Below are 24,401 nucleotides of genomic sequence, written 5' to 3' on the forward strand. Positions count from 1 at the left end.
GTACAATAACAAAACTTTTTCTCATTTTTCTTACTAGCTTTTTGCAACGTATTGCGTTACAAACACAGACTTGGTCTATGTTGTTTAAAGTGGCCATATGGATGAGGATTGGGTATGTATTTTGGATTTTTAATTTATAAAACAAATTTATTATGGCTTGCTACTTGAAAAATAAAATGTTACATAACATATGACAAGTCCTTGTTTGTAACTCAATAAATTGTAAGAGATTAATAAAATGTGTAAACAGTTTGTTGTTGTACGTACAAAAGCAAACCTGTCTACACATTTTTTAATAGCTTTTTTTCAGTACAATGAGTTACAAAATAAAACACAGACTTGGTATATGTTGTTTTACATTAATCTTTTTTTAAGTAGGAAGCCAAAATAAAATTGTTTTTATAAATCCAAAATCCAAAATGAATACCCAGTCCTCACCCATATGGCCACTTTAAAATTTATTTTTCAAGTAGGAAGCCATGATAAAAATGTTTTGTTTTTTTTTTAATTAAAAATCCAAAATGAATACCCAATGCCCATCTGTATGGCCAAAAATACTGTACTCGTGTGTAAAGCTAACAGCTACCAAAGGGGATGATGTATTGTAAATTGTATGCTTTACCCTCCATATCCAATGACTGGAGTCACATGAACACACTGCATTAGTGCTTCTCCATTCTTCCTCCGTGTATAAAACGTACCTTCCCACATCTGATGAAAGGACAAACACAATGAAGATGATCTCCTTTTAATACCATACTGACAATTCATTAAGTCTCAGGTGATGACACAAAATAATTAGCATTTTCAAAAATTCTGTAATGTCTACGATAACAACAAATAACATTATATCACAACATCCTGTTTGAAGACTACAATTTTTGTGATTAACTTTTACCACAATTTTCAGACATTTTAATGTTCCTAAATGGTGTGATCAATAATTCCATGTAGAATAAAAACTAATTTCCTTTTAGTTAGCCCCCCCCCCCCCCCCAGCCGATCCCCTTCTAACTTGACTAATCAAATCAGTATGTAGTATTATGTAGTGCTACGAATACAAAGCCAGTACGTAGTGAGAAAAATGCTCTTTCATTGACACTTTACTGTATTTTAATACCATGCATTATAGCAAAAATTGTTCTATTTCTCAATTTGACGAACAGAAATATTTGCATTTAGGGGTACAAAAAAAGATTCCATTAAAAGTGACATTGTTTTTTGTCAGATGAGAACTGAAATGGTTCGACACCCCCCCCCACCCCCACCCCCACCCCCCAACAAAAAAAAAAAAAATTAAATTTTTGTTATCCTACATTGAACTACTGATCTTGCCCATATTGTTTTATGCCTGATAAAAACAATGATGAATACAACAAAGACATTTGAAGAAATCTCAAGAGAAACAATTTATTTTTGCTTAGAAAAAAAAATTGGGTGGAAGGTATAAAAAACAATCATTCAGGATTATGCCTTGGGTCTCACCTTTCCTTTTTTTAATTGTGAATACATGGTGTCTAAGATTTCCTGTTTGTTCTTGTCACTCTTAGTAGGTCCATTTGTACTCTTTCCGACAATTTCCTCACTTGTGTAGCCAGTCAGTCTTTCATAAGCTGGATTCACGTATTGTATTTCATGGTCATTGCTGGTAATTTCTATGGCATCAGCTACACTGTCCAAGGCAGCAAAGACAGCATTGGCGGTTCTGTATCAAATAACATATTAACATTTGAATTCATCATATTAACATTTGAATTCATCATATCAACATTTCAATTCATCATATCAACATTTGAATTCATCATACATGTATTAACATTTGAAATCATAATATTAACATTTGAATTCATCATATTAACATTTGAATTCATCATAGTAACATTTGAATTCATCATACATGTATTAACATTTGAAATCATAATATTAACATTTGAATTCATCATATTAACATTTGAATTCATCATTATAGTAACATTTGAATTCACCATACATATATTTATTTAACATTTGAATTCATCATACATGTATTAACATTTAAATTCATCATCTCATAAAATATATTATGGATCATGAATTGTCAATTAATGAAGGACTTTCCTTCGTATTTTTGTAGAAGTCTGCTGTGACACAAGCCTGCTGCTGGATCCATACAGTTATTCAAATACACAGAGTGTAGATATAAATACCCGGTATATACACCATATAATGGCTATGTTGTGCTAATACACATGTATACAGAAATTTAAAGTGTCAATTTATGGCCTTCTGTTCTCTACATCTCACATTATTTGAACACTGTTTGTCTGTTGTTGTTGTTGTTGTTGTTGTTGTTGTTGTTGTTGTTGTTGTTGTTTGTTTGTTTGTTTGTTTGGTTGGTTGGTTTACACTGTAGTCTAACCAGTAAACAATAAGTTTTGATGCTCACCTTAGTTTGTGATGTAGTCTAACATCTCCATGTTCCAACTGAATCAATTCATTCAGACAAGCTCCTGTATTTGGGTTCTCCACATATCGTTTATTAAAACCAGCATTTAGAAGTGGTAGAATTGACGGCTCTTCTTTATCTGACTGACTGCAATGACAATCAAATACAACACTTTTGAGACATGCAAACGTGACGAAACTTTGTTATAGTATTTTTTTTGTATAAGATGACTTTATCCAATCAATCAATCAATCAATCAATCAATCAATCAATCAATCAATCAATTAAACAACCAATCAACCAATCAATCAATCAATCAACATCCACAATTACCATCATGATATTAAATGATTATTGAACTACAGGTACATACAGCCTACAAGGTTACATGTATAGATATCATACCACACACAAGTTTCTTGTATTTCCAAGTCACAACTTAGGCATCTGTATTGTCAGATCTGCAATGCTCACAATACAAGTTAAACATTCAAGCAGCCATATGAGATGAGAGAGATGTAAATGTACGTCGTCAACAGGATTCAACAGACATTTAAATGGACAGAGGGTGTAGCCAATCTCAAAGGGATAGACTTCATGATAGACGTAGATGTATCTGTGGTGGTGGATAGACAGGAGTAGCTAATCAGAAATGGATAGATTTCATGATGGCTATAGACATATCTGTGGTGGTGGATAGACAGGAGTAGCTAATCAGAAAGGGATAGATTTAATGATGGCTATAGACATATCTGTGGTGGTGAATAGGAGTAGCGAATCAGGAATGGATGGATTTCATGATAGACATAGTCTTATCTGTGGTGATGAATGCTAGTCTTGGTGGGAACCGATAGTCAAAATCCCCACTCGACTCAGATACTAGGCATTGCATCTGCCAGGCCTCAGAAAGTCATTGCCAAAGTACTATCAGTCCTATACAGTTACACAATACAATTTGTGTTGACTTCCTGTTTACAAGTGGTTTGGAAGACTTCCAACTCATTAAATCTTGGCCAAGGTATAATCTCAGTCCACTCTTGAGGTTAATAATGCAGTGTGTTGTGCGTCATTCACTGTTGTTATCTGATAGAAGGACACATTAACACCTTCATTGAAAATATCAAACATGTATGGCTGTGGTACTATTAGCAAAGTCACACCAGGGGCCTATTTACAAACTATTTGTTTTCATGACCACCGGATCACCGCATGAAATGGTGGCCTTTCCCCCTGCTGTATAATTTTCTGTATACATGTCAATTAAAATTGGCAAAAAAAGGAATAATGCTAATGCAACTCATATTTACGTGTAAGGGCAATTTTACGCACCAGGCGTTACAATGACACGATTATGTTAGTCACAGAGCTTTACAAATATAAAGTGAATAAAACAAAATAAAAGGAGGTATTTCTAATCATGCATTTAAATCAAGAATGGAAATGAAGCAAGGGTAATAAGTCTTTCTTGGGATTTACACATTTAAATGGAGTCTTTGTTTATTCAACTTCTTGAGTTATATAGAAATAAAAATTTTGGTCATTTCACCTTGAAAGTATATGTCAGGGTCAATGTCTCATTAGAAAGAGTGAGGGTAGACACTTGAATGGTGTCCATAAAGTATGTATCAAACGTTTGGTGATAACAGGCAAACTGTGTTTGTTTATCACAAACAACGCCACCATGTAAGCTATTCAGGTCAAAGTCATGAAATTAAGTGACGTACATATGCCTCACACATTAAAAACCAAGACATAACTAAAATATCATCATCACACTTAAATATTTTATTCAAAAAGTGTGAAGATAACCAATCTTTGGATATTTGACCTTGAAAAAGACTTTCAAGGTCAAAAGGACAGGGTCTTAAAAGAAAGTTCATACTTGATAATATGGGTGTAGGCACTTGAATGGAGTCACTACGTATTATACCTCCAAAGTTATGATGCATATTGTGAAATTTAGCAGCAAATATGGCTGTCATTCGGCCATATTTGATTTGGTCATAAAACAAAGTGGCGTGCATATGTCTCATATAGTACATTACCTTTATGCCAGGTTTGGTTGAAATCAGTTGGTGCATGCCAGAGATATGAGGGTGAAAACATGGATGGACAGACACATGCACGCACACACGCACAGAACCCAATGTATAAGTCCCCTCTAGGTGGTGCCCATTGGGGACTAAAAGGAGTAAGTGTATGAGTGTATTTTGGTGATACTTAGTGATACGAACAGTCTGAATGACATAGAAATGACAAAGTCAGAAGGAAACTTTGACCCAGTGCATGTTGTATTAAATTCCATGAATTTCAACAATAATTTTCTTGGGTTACTAACTGACAATCAGTGATATTGTAAATAAATAAATAAATAAATAAATGAATAAAAAATACCCATGTGTGGATATTTTTGACGGTAATCTTTCATGCCTGACACTCTAAATGTTAAACCCTCATTTTGTTTTCAATTTTTTTTCCATAACTGTCTATTTCTGCTTTTTACTGGATTCAACAGATAATAGAGATATGAGCATGTGTAGGTGGCAGACTCAAACATAATAAAATGAGGGAAATCCTTTGAGTATAATTAAATATGAACCATTGACGTAGTTTACAACAAGTTTTTATAACGTTACAATGGGATCTCTGCTTATCAATTGACACATTCCCTCTGTATTTCTTTTCTTTCATTTTTAACTTGGTTAGAGCTAAATATGGGGACAGAATTTCTTTACTTAGAATGCTAGCAAGTCATCCATAAGAGAGAATAATCAGAAACTGTGGATAAACAGTAAGATTCGTTCAACCCAAAATGGTGTTGCCTTACTCTAGAATCCTATTATGCAGTAGTTCCAAACTCATTCAGCAAGACAGTCGAGTATAGTTTGGCTAAATCACTCAGCCTTCTTCCACTGTTATTGTACACAGACCAAAGATGCAGACTTGTCATAAACATCAATGCCAGTCAAGTACCATGGGTGTGATAATGGACAATACCACAGTAGAATAATAACCTTCATTATAATAATCTTATCTTTATTCGTCCAAATAAATTCAGAAAATTGTTGAATGGTTGCCACAAGAGCAGTTCCCTGGTGTTGAAGAAGCAGGAGGAAACCAGAATACCCGGAGAAAACCTGCATCGTTTGGCAGGGTCAAACTGAGCATCACCCTTCTTACATACAGACCTGGTTAAATTTTGATCAAACCCAGCCGACACTTGGCAGATTCGAACCTAAACAGCAGAGGTAAACGTGTACAAGCTAATCACTCAGCCACTGTCAAACCAATCCAAATTCAAAACCTTCCTGTGGTCATACGACAAGTCTATATCATTAAACCATCGATTACATGTAACGTGCTCACACATTTTGTTAAAGAATTTTTATTCAAAACACATAATTTTTTTTCTTCTACTATTGCACCATTTCTATACTGAGTAAACGAAAGTAGATTTACCTTTTCTTGGTTACAGCTACAATAACGGTGTGTTCACTTGGTCTAGTGGCTCTTATTGATCTATAGATAGAGAACAAAACTTATAGCTAACATTCTGAAAGGGGAGGTTTAGCATTCAACTACTGTAGGGGTCCTGCTTGGTCTCTATTCACTTGTAGATTCTAAATTTTTCATATCAAATGTCAAACATAGAAATTAAAGATGATTATGATTACGAGCAGAAAGGATGTAACCTTCCACACTACCAAAATAGCAGCTCCAATAGGAATTTATCTAAACTTTGAACTTTGTACTAAAACTTGGCCAAGACTATGATCAACAATGGCATTCTGATGAGCCAGTATATGTCAAGTCAGATAGGCAAGTCTCTGGGCTATACTGTCAAGATGGTATGTCAAGTCAGATAGCCAAGTCTCTGGGCTATACTGTCAAACTAGTATGTCAAGTCAGATAGCCAAGTCTCTGGGCTATACTGTCAAGCCAGTATGTCAAGTAAGATAGTCAAGTCTCTGGGCAATACTGTCAAGCCAGTATGTCAAGTCAGATAGCCAAGTCTCTGGGCTATACTGTAAAGCCAGTATGTCAAGTCAGATAGCCAAGTCTCTGGGTTATACTGTCAATTCAGTATGTCAAGTCAGATAGCCAAGTCTGTGGGCTATACAGTCAAACCAGTATGTCAAGTCAGATAGCCAAGTCTCTGGGCTATACTGTCATCCCAGTATGTCACGTCAGATAGCCAAGTCTCTGGGCTATACTGTCATCCCAGTATGTCACGTCAGATAGCCAAGTCTCTGGGCAATATTGTCAAGTCAGTATATCAAGTCAGATAGCCAAGTCTGTGGGCTATACTGTCAAGCCAGTATGTCAAGTCAGATAGCCAAGTCTCTGGGCTATACTGTCAAGCCAGTATGTCAAGTCAGATAGCCAAGTCTCTGAGCTATACTGTCAAGCCAGTATGTCAAGTCAGATAGCCAAGTCTCTGGGCTATACTGTAAAGCCAGTATGTCAAGTCAGATAGCCAAGTCTCTGGGTTATACTGTCAATTCAGTATGTCAAGTCAGATAGCCAAGTCTGTGGGCTATACAGTCAAACCAGTATGTCAAGTCAGATAGCCAAGTCTCTGAGCTATACTGTCAAGCCAGTATGTCAAGTCAGATAACCAAGTCTCTGGGCTATACTGTCAAGCCAGAATGTCGTCAGATAGCCAAGTCTTTGGGCTATATTGTCAAGCCAGTATGTCAAGTCAGATAGCCATGTCTCTGGGCTATACTATTACAAGATGTATCTCAAATTGACAATTTATTCACCTGCACAAAGCATCAGCATCAAAACTTTTGGAATGTCTTCGGTCGATGATAATCACATCGTGGGATTTCTCTAAAAAACATTCAAGCGCAGCGGTTGGATTTCGTACAATGTTACATTTGTACCCTCCTTTATCGGCAGCCCACCAGAAACCATCACTTTGTGCATCTTCCTTGGCAAACACAAGCATTACCTGTAAATATACAAAGAACACAAAACATGTAAAATCTTTGTTCTTTAAATATACATGTACTGCCAGTATTATCATTTGATAGACTGGAAGATCCGTCATTGAACCGCTTCTGTAACCCCTGGCAACCCCCACCATAAATGTAAACAACGATGGATATTTCAGTTTATTTTGATAGTAATTCTGAAAGCAGTTTTTCTGGGGAAAAAAATTCCAGATCTTAACATCAATGTCAAGGAGGCTTAACATTTTTAAGTAATTTTACTTTTCCAAAGGTCTTAGGGTCACCTCCAAAAATGCTGATTAAACCATAAACAATGGAGAGCTCTCGTCAACATTAAATTTCAAATAAACATGAATGTCAAAACTTCACTTTTTTAAAACAAAATGATAAATATTCATTTTCAAAAGAAAAAGTGACACCTACATGTATGTTAAACATGTTGTGTAGCTCTTAAAACACTGCTTGCCATAAGAAAATGAAAATTACCCTGATCACCACTTTTGTTATTAAAATAAATGTTAATGTTGCAATGATAATTAAAACAGTCAACCAACTCGGCTAGAATTTAAAATCTGCATTTTGGCGAGATGATACTTTTACACTAAACCTGTCATCATCCTTCAAGTCTAACATCATGGTCCCTGCATGTAAACTCTCAGAAGAGAATAAAGCAAAACTTGCTACTTACTCTCAAAATACCCATGTTAGTACTCTTACTATGGAGATGAATAAATCTGTAACCATCTCTCATCACACTCTTCATAATGATACAAGAATACGTGAAAAATGAAATGGTGATACTTGCACTGAATTGGCAAAACCTACACAACCAATGACAATTATGATATCAGTATACAGTCTGTCATCTGATGCTGAAACACTCCCACACATGAAACCATGGCAACAAAGAGACACCTCGTTTGCATATTGCGTAAGCATGACGCTAGTAAACCACCAGTGGGGGTAAGTATACAGGAAGACAAATTGGCCACTTTTTTTTTTTACTACAGGGACATATTTTATTGATGCCATCAACAACGTTTTCATTGACGCAACAAAATTATGCAAACGTTTAGATAATGTCCATAAGGAAAAAATACCGCCAATGGCGTTGTAGCACAACTGTACAGTTTTTAAAAATGTTTATCATAGGTAGTCCATGCTAACATTAAGTGTTCATTTGGTGAATGACTATCCAGTTGCCTCAGAATCCAACCATGTTGCTATCTTTACGATATATGCTATCATTTGGCTGTTGCTATGGGCGTGGTCATGTTGTTAGATATATTTGCATACATTTTTGTATGTTTTTGTTCACTTGTGTATGAATTCCTGATATTATCTTTGCAATATATGTGATCATTTGGCTGTTGCTATGGGTGTGGTCTTGTTGCTAGGCATATTTACATACATTTTTTGAATGTTTATTCAATTGTCTATTAATCCCCGTTGTTATCTTTGCAATATATGTGATAATTTGCCGGTTGCTATGGGCGTGGTCTTGTTGCTAGGCACATTTGCATACATTTTTTTTAATGTTTATTCATTTGTCTTTTCTTTGTGGTATGGGAAATCACTGAAATGGTATGGGAAATCACTGAAACGCAAGTCATCGAATCCTGCGTGTAAAACATATATACTGAATGTAGGCTGGGGGTCACAAATGCTGGAAGTACAAATGAGCATGCATAGCATCCTTTTTTCCAAGGACAGTAGAAGTACACAGGTGGCTCATAGTGCGACACATTGCGAGATATCTACCATAAAACACACGTCCTAAATCATATTTCATAATCGTTACCAAGACTTGGTTAGGCCAAAAAAAAAATATGTCTGGTTCTGGTCAGCGCGCACGTGCCCTGAATACCCCCGCGTCAATCCTTTTTTTTCCCGATAATTTTTCCTTTCCCGTTCCTTATTTACAATTCCCCGTCGATCAACACTGTATGCAAGGCTAGCGGGAAAATTTGACTCGTGTGATGGCGCACTTCTATTTGGTAACGGGTACCCTTTTCTTCTAGTACTGTTGCATACCCATAACCCCCGTACGATATGTGTACGTAATATGTACGATGAGCGTGGTTGATGGGAATCACGGGAAATAGTGTGTTCACTGTGCTAGGTGGTAAACCGCTCACATGTTTCGAAAATGTATGAAGTTTGAGTACGTCGTGAGCAATCGAAATGTTGATATCAATTCAGCTGACTTTCGAGGTGTTCTTAGTTCTGGTGATCGTTTCGTTCTGCCTTCTGAATACAAAGATTTTCCGTAGCGTAAGAAGTTAGCTCTGGATGTATGCGCTACGATGTTCGACACGTCTTTCCATCTGCGATGAGATGGAAAGACGTCTCGAACATCGTAGCGTATACAGACTGCGTATCAGACTGATGATGGACGCGGAATGTGCTCGAAAGAAAACACTGCCTCCTCTACGTCCGTTGGACAGACCTATTTCTCGTTATTTAACGTTACAAGTTGCAATGACATTATACAGTTGTTGCAAGGCAAGACTCATTATTATCTTGGATGGGATTATAACTGCAAATCACTGGGCGATAAGATAAATTTGTAAATGTGACTAGTGATGCCCTGATGGATGATTGATCCGCATCGTGCAAAACTTGCCATACAACAGTGCCAACTTCCAGAGTTGTATGACATCTTCCGACAGCATGTAAAGTGTCAAAAATGTGTATTTACTAATTTGCAAAAAAAAAAAAAAAAAAATTAGGAAAAAAAAAAACCGCGCGTCGTCGCACCACTTTAGAAAGTTTACCCTGACCAGAACCAGATTTTTTTTTTTTTTTTGGCCTTACCAAAACTCTCACTGAGAGTTAGTTACTAGTACGGGTCCAAAAATCATAATGGCTCACCCATTTAGTAAGAGTAAGAACATGAAGTCAAGCCTGAAGGCTCTTTCAGAATTAGCTTTCATGAAGAGATGGAAGAGATCGATCGATCACACACATGACTCATATCAAGTAGTGGAGACAGATCTGATGACAATATTACAACTACTCCTCCGCTAATTGTAAATTGTTCTTAGTACTTCAAATAATACTGAAACGATTGCAGACCACTAATCATGTGTCGCAAAAGTAAGAACTTTAGAAGAGGTTGTGATACAAAGATGTATACGAGCAACATTACCAAGACAATCATCAAAATGCGGTTACTGTCGTTTTTTTCTAAAAAAATTTTGATAATCTACTAAAACCAAATGACAAGAACGATCAAAACTCCATCTTCTCTCAGAGGTCTTCACTACTTGCCATTGTTCATGTATTGAGTATGTATTGGAAATGACTGTTAAACACTGTTGGCTGATAGAGGGCGCAATCAACTCCCAAGCAAGATAGAAAATTAAGACAAATCTTTCACGCCGTAAGAACAATATGTGAATGGAATTTTTTATTTGGAGGGGGAATTGATTAGTATGGTTATATTTAACTATCAATCATATTTTACGATAAATTTTGAACTGTCAAGCTACCCTATTCCGCTACGATAAATTTTGAAGTGTCAAGCTACCCTATTCCGCTACCTTTAAGTTGATGCTCAAAGTCAATATCTCTGTAGACTTGGACTTGATGGTACATTGTGACAAATTAGAACATGCTAAGCTTAAACATCTAACATTAATAAACAAGTAATATTCCCCTGCGAGTCCTAAGGCTAACATGTTCACTTAATTTTAACGAAAAGTATTAGACTGTGTCTATATTGAGTCCTTGTTGTTATCTTGAAATGTCAAATTACACTCTGAGAATGTTAGAAGGTGTCAGACAACTTTAACACTTGGTCAGCAATACCAAGTCTACTAACTACTACTACTACACAGTCAGAACATGAATGCTGTTTCTCATTCATTTTAAGCTATACTCAGTTTTGGCGGGAAACCTGAGTCAGACGACCACTACCTTATGACAATCAGTTCATTGACTTCAAATCTCATTTTAAACTGAAACAGAAAACTGAAACAGAAGACCCCTAACAGTCTCTATAAAGCTGTCTGTAGATCTAAACAATAACATTACCATGGTTACACATGTAAGATTATATGTTTGTACATATTCTTCCACTTGAGACAAATTGAAACACAGACATGTGTTGATTTGAGGCAAGGTTCTTTGACCTTTCTGGTGTTTCTCTTCCAAGAAATGGTTAACACATACAAATGAACTATAGTAATAGCCACTGTCAGAACTGCAATATAAACATAAACACCAGAAAGTATGCTATCCAACAAATTTTTTTTAGATCTTCATTGAAAAAAACAATTATCAATAAAAAAAAATTTCATAACTTTGATAACTGAAACTTGGATAACGACCAAGAAATGGTCACTTTTTAAACTACCATATTCTATACATTACAAAAGATATAAGAGTTCTATATAGTTTGATTTGGTGTGGTTTTAGAAATTTAGGAGGCCTCTCTTAGGGGGTCCAAAAGCAAGACTGCTTTGGAAGTGAAAATTGACAGACTTCATGAAACCTTCCAATGAGATTCAAGTTAGGGTGTCATTTCATGATCATATCAAGGGTAAACAAACCTACCAATGAGATTCAAGTTAGGGTGTTATTTCAAGGTCATATCAAGGGTAAATGAAACCTACCAATGAGATTCAAGTTAGGGTGTCATTTCATGGTCATATCAAGGGTAAATGAAACCTACCAATGAGATTCCAGTTAGGGTGTCATTTCATGGTCATATCATGGGTAAATGAAACCTACCAATGAGATTCAAGTTAGGGTGTCATTTCATGGTCATATCAAAGGTAAATGAAACCTACCAATGAGATTCAAGTTAGGGTGTCATTTCATGGTCATATCATGGGTAAATGAAACCTTCCAATGAGATTCAATTTAGGGTGTCATTTCATGGTCATATCACGGGTAAACAAAACCTACCAATGAGATTCAAGTTAGGGTGTCATTTTAATGGTCATATCAAGGGTAAATGAAACCTCAGTACCAATGAGATTCAAGTTAGGGATGATCGCGTACTGTTGCATAAGCTCAATAAGTTGATTGGACAAAACTCCTGAAGTTAATTTATTGAGCTTGTGTGACACACAGTGCCATCATCATCCCTTAGGGTGTCATTTCATGGTCATATTTAATATCAAAGGTGAATGCAACTAACCTTTGAATACTAGTCATACACGTAGTTTCAAACAATAGATACAATGTGAAACAAGACATTGTGGTGGGAAACGTGACATCTTGACAACTTTGTCTTTAAACAATTTTATATTCTCATTACTTGGATCACCCCTGAAACTCATTCTTTTCAAAATAAAACCAATTATCAAACTGACAGTCAAACTGTATTCTATGATATTATTGAATTCCTTTCAATTTCATCATGCTATCTGATTTGCCAATGACGTTCAATCCCTCTGGCTAACTCATTCCTGTCAATAATCACATCAAATCTGAAGATATTACGATCTATAACGTTTAGCAAATCAACAGAATGGTAACTATGGCGATGGCCTGCATGTCTCATCAATATTCTCATGAAATACGACTTAATCAAACATCAATATTTCATAACCCTTTGTATGGAAACTTTCAAATTATAGTGCCAGGCTTAGAGTCTACGGACTGATTTTAATTAACGATGTTTTGATGAACTTCATTCCAATTACAAATTAATCAGAAAAATAAACTATTTAGAGGGAATATGTTACAATTCATGTACAACACTATGTTCATCTTATATCCTTGTCGGTTTATCATCATCAATGTAAATAGTGCAGCTGTTCACCTAAATCGCTGTCAGTTCACGAAAAACAAAACAGTCTGGAATCCACGCTGTGCTGAAATGTACATATCGTTTTTGTATCGAGGGAATCAAATATTATGTAGTTAGCATGGCTCTAGCAAGGCCTTTCACGCCAGGAGGTTTATCTTTCTGACTGAGATCCCAGTTCTAATTATATCCATCTGTCATGTTAGGTTGAGTACAGTGTATACTGAACAGCGGGGTCGATCCATAACCTCAGAGCACTACGTTTCCACAATCAAGGTAACAGTAGTAGTACTAGTACTAGTATCTACCGTATTCTGTTTGCCTGCTGTTACTACCTAATACCATGCGGATTAAATTTGCGATTCCCAGCTACCATCAGTAAATAGCACTCCATGTAGGCAGCTTATACAAGATGAGGTTACACTTATTTTCATACCAATTGTTAAATTAGCCTAGAGAGATTGGCTATCTGACTTGCTAAAAAATGTTGTGTTAATACCAGGCCAGATATCCCTTAAGCATATAAGCCAGGATAGTTAGTACAATGTGCATTATGGACCACTCTGAGTTGATAGTAAATATTCACACAAGAATACATCTGTTGCCAAATTATCTGCAAATGATGGCATTATAGCAACTACCAACTTTTATTACATCTCATCAGAATATAATATTATAACAAAAGTATGTTTGATATTCACTGATAAAGATAATATTAAAGTGTGTATTTATGTAATAATGATGATTTATTTATTTATTTATTTATTTATCTATTTATTTATTTATTTATTTATTTAAAAAATATTTGCATAACTGTTTTGAGTTCTGAGATCAGCATTTCTCCTAAAAGTGTGGAACCCATCTGATAAACTTATTCATAGATTTCCATGATATAACCATATCAAATTTCATGTGGAATCTCAGTCAAATACCTCTGTCAGGAATCATGTCCATGTCAGGCTTACTTACGTATTTCTCTGAACAACAAGTCTTCATAGATGATACTTAGACTCTCTCATCTCACAGCCTCGGGGAGCATCGCTAGCAGAAAGTGGTCATTTTGCATATACCAATATCTAGTGCATATATACTTGTAGTCTATCTGATATCCTTGCCCTGATCAACTACATACAATTGACCATTTGTTGACATCGACCATTCCTTGGCATGTTATTATGACACACACCCCCCCACCCCCCACCCCCCCACCCCCGTCACTAGGTAGTTATGATACACGACAGAATACAAGTCTGAACTATAACGTAGCGTCAGAGTATATCATGTGACGTTATTTGTTAAAATAATCATGTTTTACTTGATCTACTTAGACGTACACCACACATACTAAATCTAGAATGTGGTAGTAAGAGAAATACATGATACATTATATCAAACTAATTTGAAAGTATGACAGGCATTTTACAAATATGTAGATACAGTCACTTGGAAGTGTATTAAACTGAGAAATTTACGTACAGTATATCTATTCTATGTATGTGATGATTCTGTGTGTGTTTGTAGGTAAAAGTGTATATTAAATATATTCATGTGTGTACATGCACATACCAGAGTATATCACATGGTCTGTCTGCATGTGTATGTGTGTGTGCATGTGTATGTGTGTGTGTATATGTGTGCATGTGTATATATGTGTATGCGTGTGTGTGTGTGTGTGTGTGTGTGTGTGTGTGTGTGTGTATGTGTGTGTGTGTGTGTACAATTTTGTATCACTGTATGCATCAAGCACTGAAGAAGTATCATACCAAAGTTCCTCACATTAAGTCTCTCCAATCACTGATTGAAAATCAATTAATTAATTAGCCATAAACAGGCATCCAATAAACTAGTAAGATTTGGCTAGATATTCAGTTGAGTATCAATTAAATCAACTGTATATCTAAATCATTGGGCTGTCAAAAAACATCAAATCAGATTTTGTTTCATTCTCCTTCCAAAATTACTCCCTTTTATACCACTACTAAAGATGCTGTCCACCAATTCACTCTCACTATTAACTGGTATTTTACTGGTGGCGCCCTATCATTTCCTATGGATCTATAACACATGGGCAATGTCACCTTGACCTTCACCTGAGGACACTGACAAGTCCTATTAAGTAATGTATTGCCCCCACATGGTGGTTGTTGTCATGGTGATAAGTCATTGACTCTACACTCAAAACATGTATGTCGTTGACTGATACTGTTATACCGTTACACTTTCTCTTAAAAGCTTTTAAACATGACATACATCACTCATGTCATCAAATTGATCATTTTCACAGTTTTTATCTCATCGTGTCATTTCTATGGTAGACAGCTTAAAACTATTATACAACCACTATTCCTCATAATGGACCATTTCAGGAATGATTTCCCTGCAGTCCATCATTTCTACCGTAGGTTAAACTATCTTTCAAGCAAAGTAAAAAAAAAAAAAACATTCCAGGGATAATTCCTCCATTTTCCTCTTCATCAGATAATGTCCTATAACTACCTGAATGCAATATCAAGTATGCAGGTTTCAAAGCCAGTAAAATTATTTTTCATCATGATTATAATAAATATCTCCCATTCCGTGACACATTAATAACACCATATGTATACACAGTTGTCAAATCTTATTTTAAAAACTTGAAAAATTTGTGTCGAAGGTACCGGTAAAATACATAATGCTTACAAAAAAGTACGTACATGCAGTATCAAAATGTCTGCATAAACATTACATCAATCAGGATTCAGGACTTCATGTCTGATTCTGAATTTGTCACTTAATACAGATTCTCTCCAGGGTCTTTGTCCAGGGTTGCAATGAAAAAGGTCAATTACATAATATACATACATGTATACCTGTGTGCCTTCGACATTTATGATTTAAATTAAGTCTCTTAATATAATAATAACAGTTCTTCTTTGAGACATTGTAAACTGTGCATTCAATTATAAGTAGGTGTAATAATGGCCAGATTTTATCAACAGGCAAATCAAAGTGGTAAATTTCATTATATGCTTTGTGTCTGATTTCGAATGAGTCAGGTGACAGTACGTATCAGATATAGAGACACAACAGTATAGCTGTTGCCATTGGCAACACTGGGATTAAAACTACTGAAGATAGTTTTATATCTGTGTATGCATGATGACAAAATTATTTTGAATGTAATATGCCAGACAATGATATAAATAGTGATATCCCCCTTCGCAATGCATCATGGAACCAATTTTCAATGATTGAGGATACATACATTTCATAATTTGAGGAAAATTATATTCGATCTTTCTTTGTACTTGTAATGATTCATATATTGAAAAAGAAAATGAATTCTCAGTTTATTTGGTATCAGATCACTTCATCGTTGCTCAAAAAATGAAAATAAGATATAGATCTCGGTGGTAATAAGGACAGAGTTTGAAATGTACCTCAGTTCATTTCCTGGAACCTGAATCGACTATTGATTAATCTGACAGGTTTAGTTGATTTCATAAAAATAACGGTACGTGTACATGAAGAAAAGGTTACTGTACATTCAAAAAACCAGGGATGTAATCTTTACCTTGTATGTAGTAATTGTTATTGCAACCATAATACTAAATCTATTCAGCAGCCCAGTACATTTGTAATCTTTGCTGTTCAGAAAACTAATAATACAAGTATCACATTTCTGTGTCTTAAACACTGCCACAAATAAATACAGTCACTTGGATGAACTACTTCATGTCACCACAAATAATGATAAATAATCTTTATTTATACTGGATAGTTCTTTAAGTATATAAACACTTGTCTCCCAAGAAGTCCAGTGAGGGCCATCCCTCATGGGTTCAGTGTTAATGCAGGAGGAAACCGGAGTACCGGTGAAAAACCTGCGTTGTTCGGTACAATAAAACTGAACAACACTCTTCTTACTTACAGCATGGTAAATATTATCAAACTCTGAATGGGTTTGTACCCCGACCGCAGTGGTAAGAGGCAAGTGGTTTAACAACTCGGCTACTGACATGATAAAAATACTACCCAAAATCTGAACCAGTGATAGCAACTACTATGATGTACATGAAAACACATCAATTTTATCTCTAATATTGAACAATGGTGTTTCCTTCCATGACATCTATATTAATGATTTTTTTCTCCAACTAATCATTTCTCACCTATAGCAACTAAATCACTATGGTTACAGATGGTTGTTGGCATGGACACCGTCAAATCTTCACATTTCAAGTCAAATCTAGGAAAATGTAGTGTTGACATATTGTTTTGGAAATGACCACATCAAACATTTCTGTCATTGACAAACTTCGATTTTATGAAGGAAGAAAAAATATAAACTGGAGAAGAAAAATACTGCCTAAACCAATTGTTAGTGGAATCTTGATTCATTGGGTTTTACTCATTTACAGAAGATATAAACTAACCTTTAAAAAAAAGAAGCATGAATTTTACTACATACTTATTCAATTTGCTATAAATATCGGGGGGGGGGGGGGGGGGGGGGGGGGGGGTTCAGGCCAGATGACAAGCAGACAAGAATTTGAATTTGTCATCAATAGTAATGCAAAGATGCTATATGTAGTTAGTTTTTTTCAAAAACTGGAAGACAGTCAGCCATTATGGCAAGGGAAATTTTGTTCAATAAATCTTAGTATTATACAGAAAATGTAAATCATCTTCATCGTCATCACAACCTCTCCTATAAACCACCATCATACTCCTCTATCTTGCCTTTGCTGTCATCATCATCATCATCAACATCATCATCAACATCATCATCATCAACATCATCATCATCATCATCATCATCAACATCATCATCATCATCAACATCATCATCATCAACATCATCATCATCAACATCATCATCATCAACATCATCATCATCAACATCATCATCATCATCATCATCAACATCATCATCATCATCATCATCATCATCAACATCATCATCATCATCATCATCATCATCATCAACATCATCATCATCATCATCAACATCATCATCATCATCATCATCATCATCATCAACATCATCATCAACATCATCATCATCAACATCATCATCATCATCATCATCATCATCACCATCATATATGGCAGTCAAAATGACATATATGCAAAAGTCCCATATGACTAGGTTTGAAAGAAATCATATATTGGATATGTAAGATATGACATATTACTGGTGCACAGACAGGTGGATATACACACTGACGGACAGACGGGCAGACAGATAGACAGACAGACAGACAGACAGACAGACAGACAGAGTCCATTGTAATAATCCCTCCTTAGGGGGACTACAAATAGTGCATATACTTAAAACACTGTCACCTTTGTACTGGACCATACTTACATAAAATATCTCATGAACTTGATTCTTATTTATATAACTGTGATCATTAACAATTAAAACTTTTTCTGGTGAGAACATTTTTAGATGCAACACTGGCTACTTTAGTCTGTAAGGTACCCCATAATGGGGCACCCTCATACATGAGTCAACTCGGAGAGAGGAGAGACCAGTTGAGGACAGAGTGACAGATCTTACGAGATCTCGCATGAGCCATTACATCCATAGCAACCACTTAAAGGTGGTCAAGCTGAAAGTGTCAAACGCTTAGCAACACTGTTATTCTCAACATCATCGCACATGGTTACGGCGAAAGCCTGACCATGATCACATCTTTACCAACCGTTAATGCTAAGCATATTTGCATATCTCGTGATATCTGCAACAAGACTTAAAATCCCCTATTGGCTTTTGTAATCACTGAAAACCTTGTGAATTAGAATGAACTTCCTCCATGTTACAAAACCACCAAAATAATATATTCACAGCAAGTGCAGCTATATTACGATACTTTATGCAATATAGTGGCTTCATGATGTTTGTAGGACATGGCATATCAAATTACCCTTACTAGCATGTAAGTAATGATGTAACCTGATTTTGTAAGACCTGGAAAAGGTATCCAGCAATGTGAGGCAATTATTCACGTTAAAGAACATGCTACACTTTTCATAAAGAGTAGGGCGACAACCTGATGTAGTGTTTTTAAATCAGTTTATGATTATTTATCTGTATTTGTTTTTAAAATTCTTGCAGTCACACACTTTCTGTTATTCTGAGCAGCAGCGAACCAATCTGATTGGCCATTTAGGAGATCTCTTTGTCATTTCATAGCCGAAGTGGCTATTGTTCGCAATTGCACAACATATACAAAAAAAAACTCGGTTATAATTTACCTTTTCTAAAAAAAAAAAACCATACATGTACACTCCTCACATCAATACTATATCAATCTGAAATGACAATCAACATCTATAGACAACTGAGTATTTTAATGTATCCTGGCTTGTATTTTAATTCTGGTCTCATGCCGATTTTTTCAATGTTTTTGTTGAGCATCAAGGGCGATAAGTAGGTAAAATTTGCCTGTCAGCGAATTCCCCCAACAGGGTTCCCTAGTCAATTTACCAAACTAAATTAATGGTTGAACCTATGATAAAATGCCTGCCACTTTTACCTGATTCGTTGTTTCTTTTCGCAGGGTGTCTCAAACCTTAGCAAAAAAAACACTGCAAGTTGATGGTTTTCAGGGTGTTGTTTTTTGCTTTAAAAGTGACCATATAGATGAGAAATGAATATTGGATTTTTAATTGATCCAACAAGTTTGATGTGCAGCATAGACTAATTAGTCTGTCTTTGTAAGTGAATAAATTGCAGAAAGCTACAAAGTGTGTAAACATTTGCATATTGTACGTACAATAACAAACATTTTACACATTTTACATATTTTTTCACAATTTATTGAATTACAAAGACTTAATATATTGTTTCACATTTTTTATATTTTTCAAGAAAAACCTAGTAGAGTAGTTTTTTTCATTAAAAAATCAAAAATGCATAATTATCAAATTCTCATCCATATGGTCACTTTTACCTTAGATTAGATTAGTTACCTTTTAGTAACATTTACATATAGTTATCAGAGTATAAAAGCATCAAAATGAACACTTACTAGAATTAGAATTACCGGTAGTTGACAATATATTCATTGGTAGTCTGACTTGGAAGCTATTGCTATGACTAATATTAAAGCTTGTAAGAGAATAACTCATGAATTTCATAAAATCACCATTGTGCATCAAACTTTGAAATGTGCAATGATTAAAAGATCTTGCCTTGAAGGATATCTCATCTGATAACCCTTTGCTGTTTTCACATGATTTAAAATAATCTATCCTGCAGCCTCCCCCCCCCCCCCCCTCCCTTTCCGGGAGGGTTACATAAAGTGGTGCCATTCTTTTTTTCTTTCTTTCTTTTTTTTTGGCCTTAGCACCTGCATACACACATGTCCTATGCCTATTCTCACCACATAGCAAACCAGAGAGCTGGAGAGTATGTCCAAGTTTTCAGTTACAGTGTTGGAAGTGATTTGGATAACAGCTGTAGCTTACATGTCACCATGGCAACTATCAAAAGTTCAAAGGTCATCAATTGATGCTGTGTCTACAAACCACTTGACCATTTCAATACAATTGTCTTAGAACTGATTTCTAATCTAATTTTTCTTTCTTTTTTCACCTATTTAAAAAACAGTTTATTTAATTTAAAATGATTTGGTTGGCATGAAGGTTTCATCATTATATCTAGAACTAGTCTGTTTAAGTAACAACTTTGTCCCCCCAAAGAGATTGCTTAAACAGATGGCCACCATTACTAAATGTTTTACACAATCCACATACACACATATTCATAATACATGTTACCTAACTTCTAAGCTTTACATGCACCAGGACAAAGTACATGATCAGTTCCCGTTCAGATTCTGTAATCGGTGATTCACTACTTTTCAAGCGTTTTTTGACAACAACAAAAACACTAACTTTACGGCAATTTTCTTTTCATGGTACAAATATCGATTAATATGTGCCAAAATTCTATTTGTAAAGAGACTGAAAACATTCTGGTGGGGTCAAATAGAAATGTGCCATGTTACACAGAATCTCCTTCAGTTTTCCACACCTGTACTTCAGCTACTTCTTGGAAGAAACCTCGAGTATAAGTCACCTCGTTACCAAGGGCACTACTTGTAAAATGTCCTTAGCAACAACTGATAAACATTGATCGATCATCACCTTGGTAGTAAATCAATATGAACTATGATTCAGTATTGTACAATCTCTCTATCATCAGTCTTAAAGAAATTACATGAAGCCGAATTGTATCTTGCAAGAATTAGCTGGACATCCATCTGGCTGACTTTGTATTAACTGAGGGTTTTTTTGTATTACCTTTGTATATAAAGCAATAAACATATTTTTTTATATTTTTTTTTAAAAAGAAAAGATAGATGGATTCAGGGATCATGATAGTGGTTAAACAAACTAACAACATAAATATCTGCAAATTTTAATATGTCTTAATTTATGGTATTTGAAGGTATATTTTCAGTAACAAAATAGTTGTTCTCGAATGGCGAAAAAAATACATGATTGTATTGTTACGATAGATGATTTTACCACTGTACAGTATAACTTGGCATGGGGTGGACATGTTTAATTTTGCTAAATTAGCAACACTACCTATGCTATCAAGCTAGTATTTCAAGTCAGATAGCCAGTCTCTGGGTTAGCTAATCCTCTTCTTGAGCATTCAGTTCATGCATGTACTTTCAGGTGCTGGCACATCCACCAATTAAACTGGAAATCTCACTAACACTGTATCAAATGAAATCCATAGGACCATTCACCAAAAGTTCAATATCATACTTCATCGCACTTTTGGTTAAAATAATTTTTTAAGAATGTTCCTGTGGGATACACAAAAACTGTGATATCTACAACAATGGGTTTATTGTAAAAGCCATATTTGGGGTCATCAAGATTATTCATTTTTTTATATGAGGATCCAGATCGAAATGTACATATATACAACAATAAGGTAATCAATTTTATGCTATGGCAGGTGTAATATATTTCTACAACACATGGGAGTACAATTACAAGCAGACTGCCCTTGTCATTAAAGCTCATTTGTCATTCCCTGTCAGTGACAGCACATGCCCAATGTCTAAAGTTGATGAGATTTTAATTCATGCCCGTTGATAGTATTATCAGCTACTGGGTATACAGTCTGGGATTAAAAGTCCTAGGCTACCATCGGTCATATGTTGTTGTTCTTTCACTGCCCAAACCAAGCAACCTCACACAAGGGGTTGATAAGGTGTAATGAGCTGTTTGCTCTAAAAAAATTCTTTAAAAAAATTTCTGTGAGTGTTATGTAGTAGTCTGTCTACTGTCTGGACCATGACTCTGCTACACTTGTTCCCTTTACTATTCAGATGCAGGACAATTGTATTTAACAGATCACAAAGATTAGGACAGTACACAAAAAGTGTATGCATACCCCCCCCCCCCACCCCTCCTCCATTCCCCTCTCCGTTATGTATTATTTGATGGGAATTTAGAATGTAGGCTGAGGTATGTGTTTAGAGCTTGAAGTACCAGTAGCATTTTCAAGGACTTGACAGCAAAACACACCAAGCAATAAACAGTAGGTCACTTGATATGTACATTCATCTGTCTCATCTGTTGGTAGCTATATTTACATTTAGCTGTCCTAGAAATCTGTTGACTAAATAAATAGTTACATTTGAGGTTGTACACAAAGCCACAGTGTTGATTCAAGTTACTAGCAGCTTAACCAATGTCAACAGCTATTCATGTATCTGTCTATGCAACTCGGAGACAAGATGTCTTCTCCGTTCCTTTATTCTGCCTTACAATTCCCTTCCCCAATTCAAACTTTCACAGCCAGAAAATCAACCTATACATCAGTTATTCACATGTTACATATACATGTACATGACATCACAAAACACTGAAATATCATGTCAAGGACCCAGTTAATTCAGATTGTGTGAGACCTGTTTGATACATGATGTAGTAGTCTTTTCTTGCTATATACCAATCCCAGACCAATCACATCTTTTCTATATATGTCTTCCATACACCAGTCCCAGATGTTTTTTAACTTGACCAATCACATCTATTCTAGTCTTAATGCCAACACTATCAAATCATCTCTATAACCCAGATCTTAAAGATTCAATGATGGACAGTACTTGACTATATCTTTTCTGTCTGCTACACCATACAGCAAACCCAGATGTTTCTCGCTGTACAGCAAACCCAGAGATGTTTCTCTACCGTAACCAATCACAATACAGCAAAACCCAGATATTTTTCTATTGTAACCAATCACAATACAACAAACCCAGATGTTTCGCTACCAAAACCAATCACAATACAGTAAAACCCAAATGTTTTTCAAATGTGACCAATCACAATACAGGAAACCCGCATGTTCCTTATTGTGACCAATCACAGTCAGCAAAGTGAAATGATAGGCTTTAAAGGCATTGTAAAGGTGCAGCTTGGATTAGAATTAAAATTTAGGCGAGAAAAACAATTGTAGAAAAATTTGGACCAGAAAAAATACTAATCCTATCTAATTCTCATGGCTCTGTTGGTCAGATAACACTAATGTGAAAACCTGGGATTGAAACCTTGGCTTTTAAGGTAAAAAACCAAGTATGTCCTTACAAAAAGTGTTGAATTTTCACAAATGTCTATGTTTGTGGCTAGCAAGGTAAAATATGCAAATCAACAACATTTCAATTTACAGTTCAAATTGAATCAATAGGAGTTCCCTTCTTCTTTCCAATATCGACTTAAGTCTTTGCATGCATTTTGTGAGAATCCATTTAGCTTTTTAGATAACACACTTTATGGGCTTCACAACACTTCGCTTCTCTTCCAAATTGACTTAATCATTTTTTTTCCTTATTTCCTTTCTTGTGAGAATCCATTTACAATTGAGATAACATACTTTTAGTGTGGATGTCAACATGGTGTCAAATCGTCTCTAAGAGAGAGAGGTCTTGAGATTCAACGAAGGATAACACGAGAGACTAACATACTTTAGGCTTGACAACACTTCAGAAAGCAGTACTTAAAATCCTTTTGTATGAACTGATCCACAAGTTAAACAAGTCTGTTCCACAACATACCACAATACAAATACCTGTACACACACATTCACATAACTGACCTACCTTCATTTCATAACCTAGCTGTGAATTAATTGTTCAACATAGCCTTTTACATCAGTTTTAAAATCTATTAACTTCTAAAAGATCCTCAATGAATAAATCATCCTAAATTATCATTTTATTACCCGTTTGTTGTGAAG

At 35.4% G+C, this 24,401-nt stretch overlaps 1 protein-coding gene across 2 annotated transcripts in view; it reads right to left on the bottom strand.

Annotated features, from left to right (window-relative positions):
* The window catches only part of LOC144443896 (high affinity cAMP-specific and IBMX-insensitive 3',5'-cyclic phosphodiesterase 8B-like), a 62,810-nt gene that overhangs the window by 14,289 nt on the left and 24,120 nt on the right, over nt 1-24,401 (bottom strand). For both annotated transcript variants that reach the window (XM_078133494.1, XM_078133493.1), the window contains exons 3-7: nt 7,192-7,382; nt 5,885-5,944; nt 2,426-2,572; nt 1,486-1,705; nt 623-711 (exon numbers count right to left, since the gene is read on the bottom strand). In XM_078133494.1, the coding sequence (XP_077989620.1) occupies nt 623-711; nt 1,486-1,705; nt 2,426-2,572; nt 5,885-5,944; nt 7,192-7,382 (707 nt within the window). The remainder of the gene's footprint in view (nt 1-622; nt 712-1,485; nt 1,706-2,425; nt 2,573-5,884; nt 5,945-7,191; nt 7,383-24,401) is intronic.

Source organism: Glandiceps talaboti, chromosome 12 (genome assembly GCF_964340395.1).
Source record: "Glandiceps talaboti chromosome 12, keGlaTala1.1, whole genome shotgun sequence".
In the NCBI taxonomy this organism is placed as follows: Eukaryota; Metazoa; Hemichordata; class Enteropneusta; family Spengelidae; genus Glandiceps; species Glandiceps talaboti.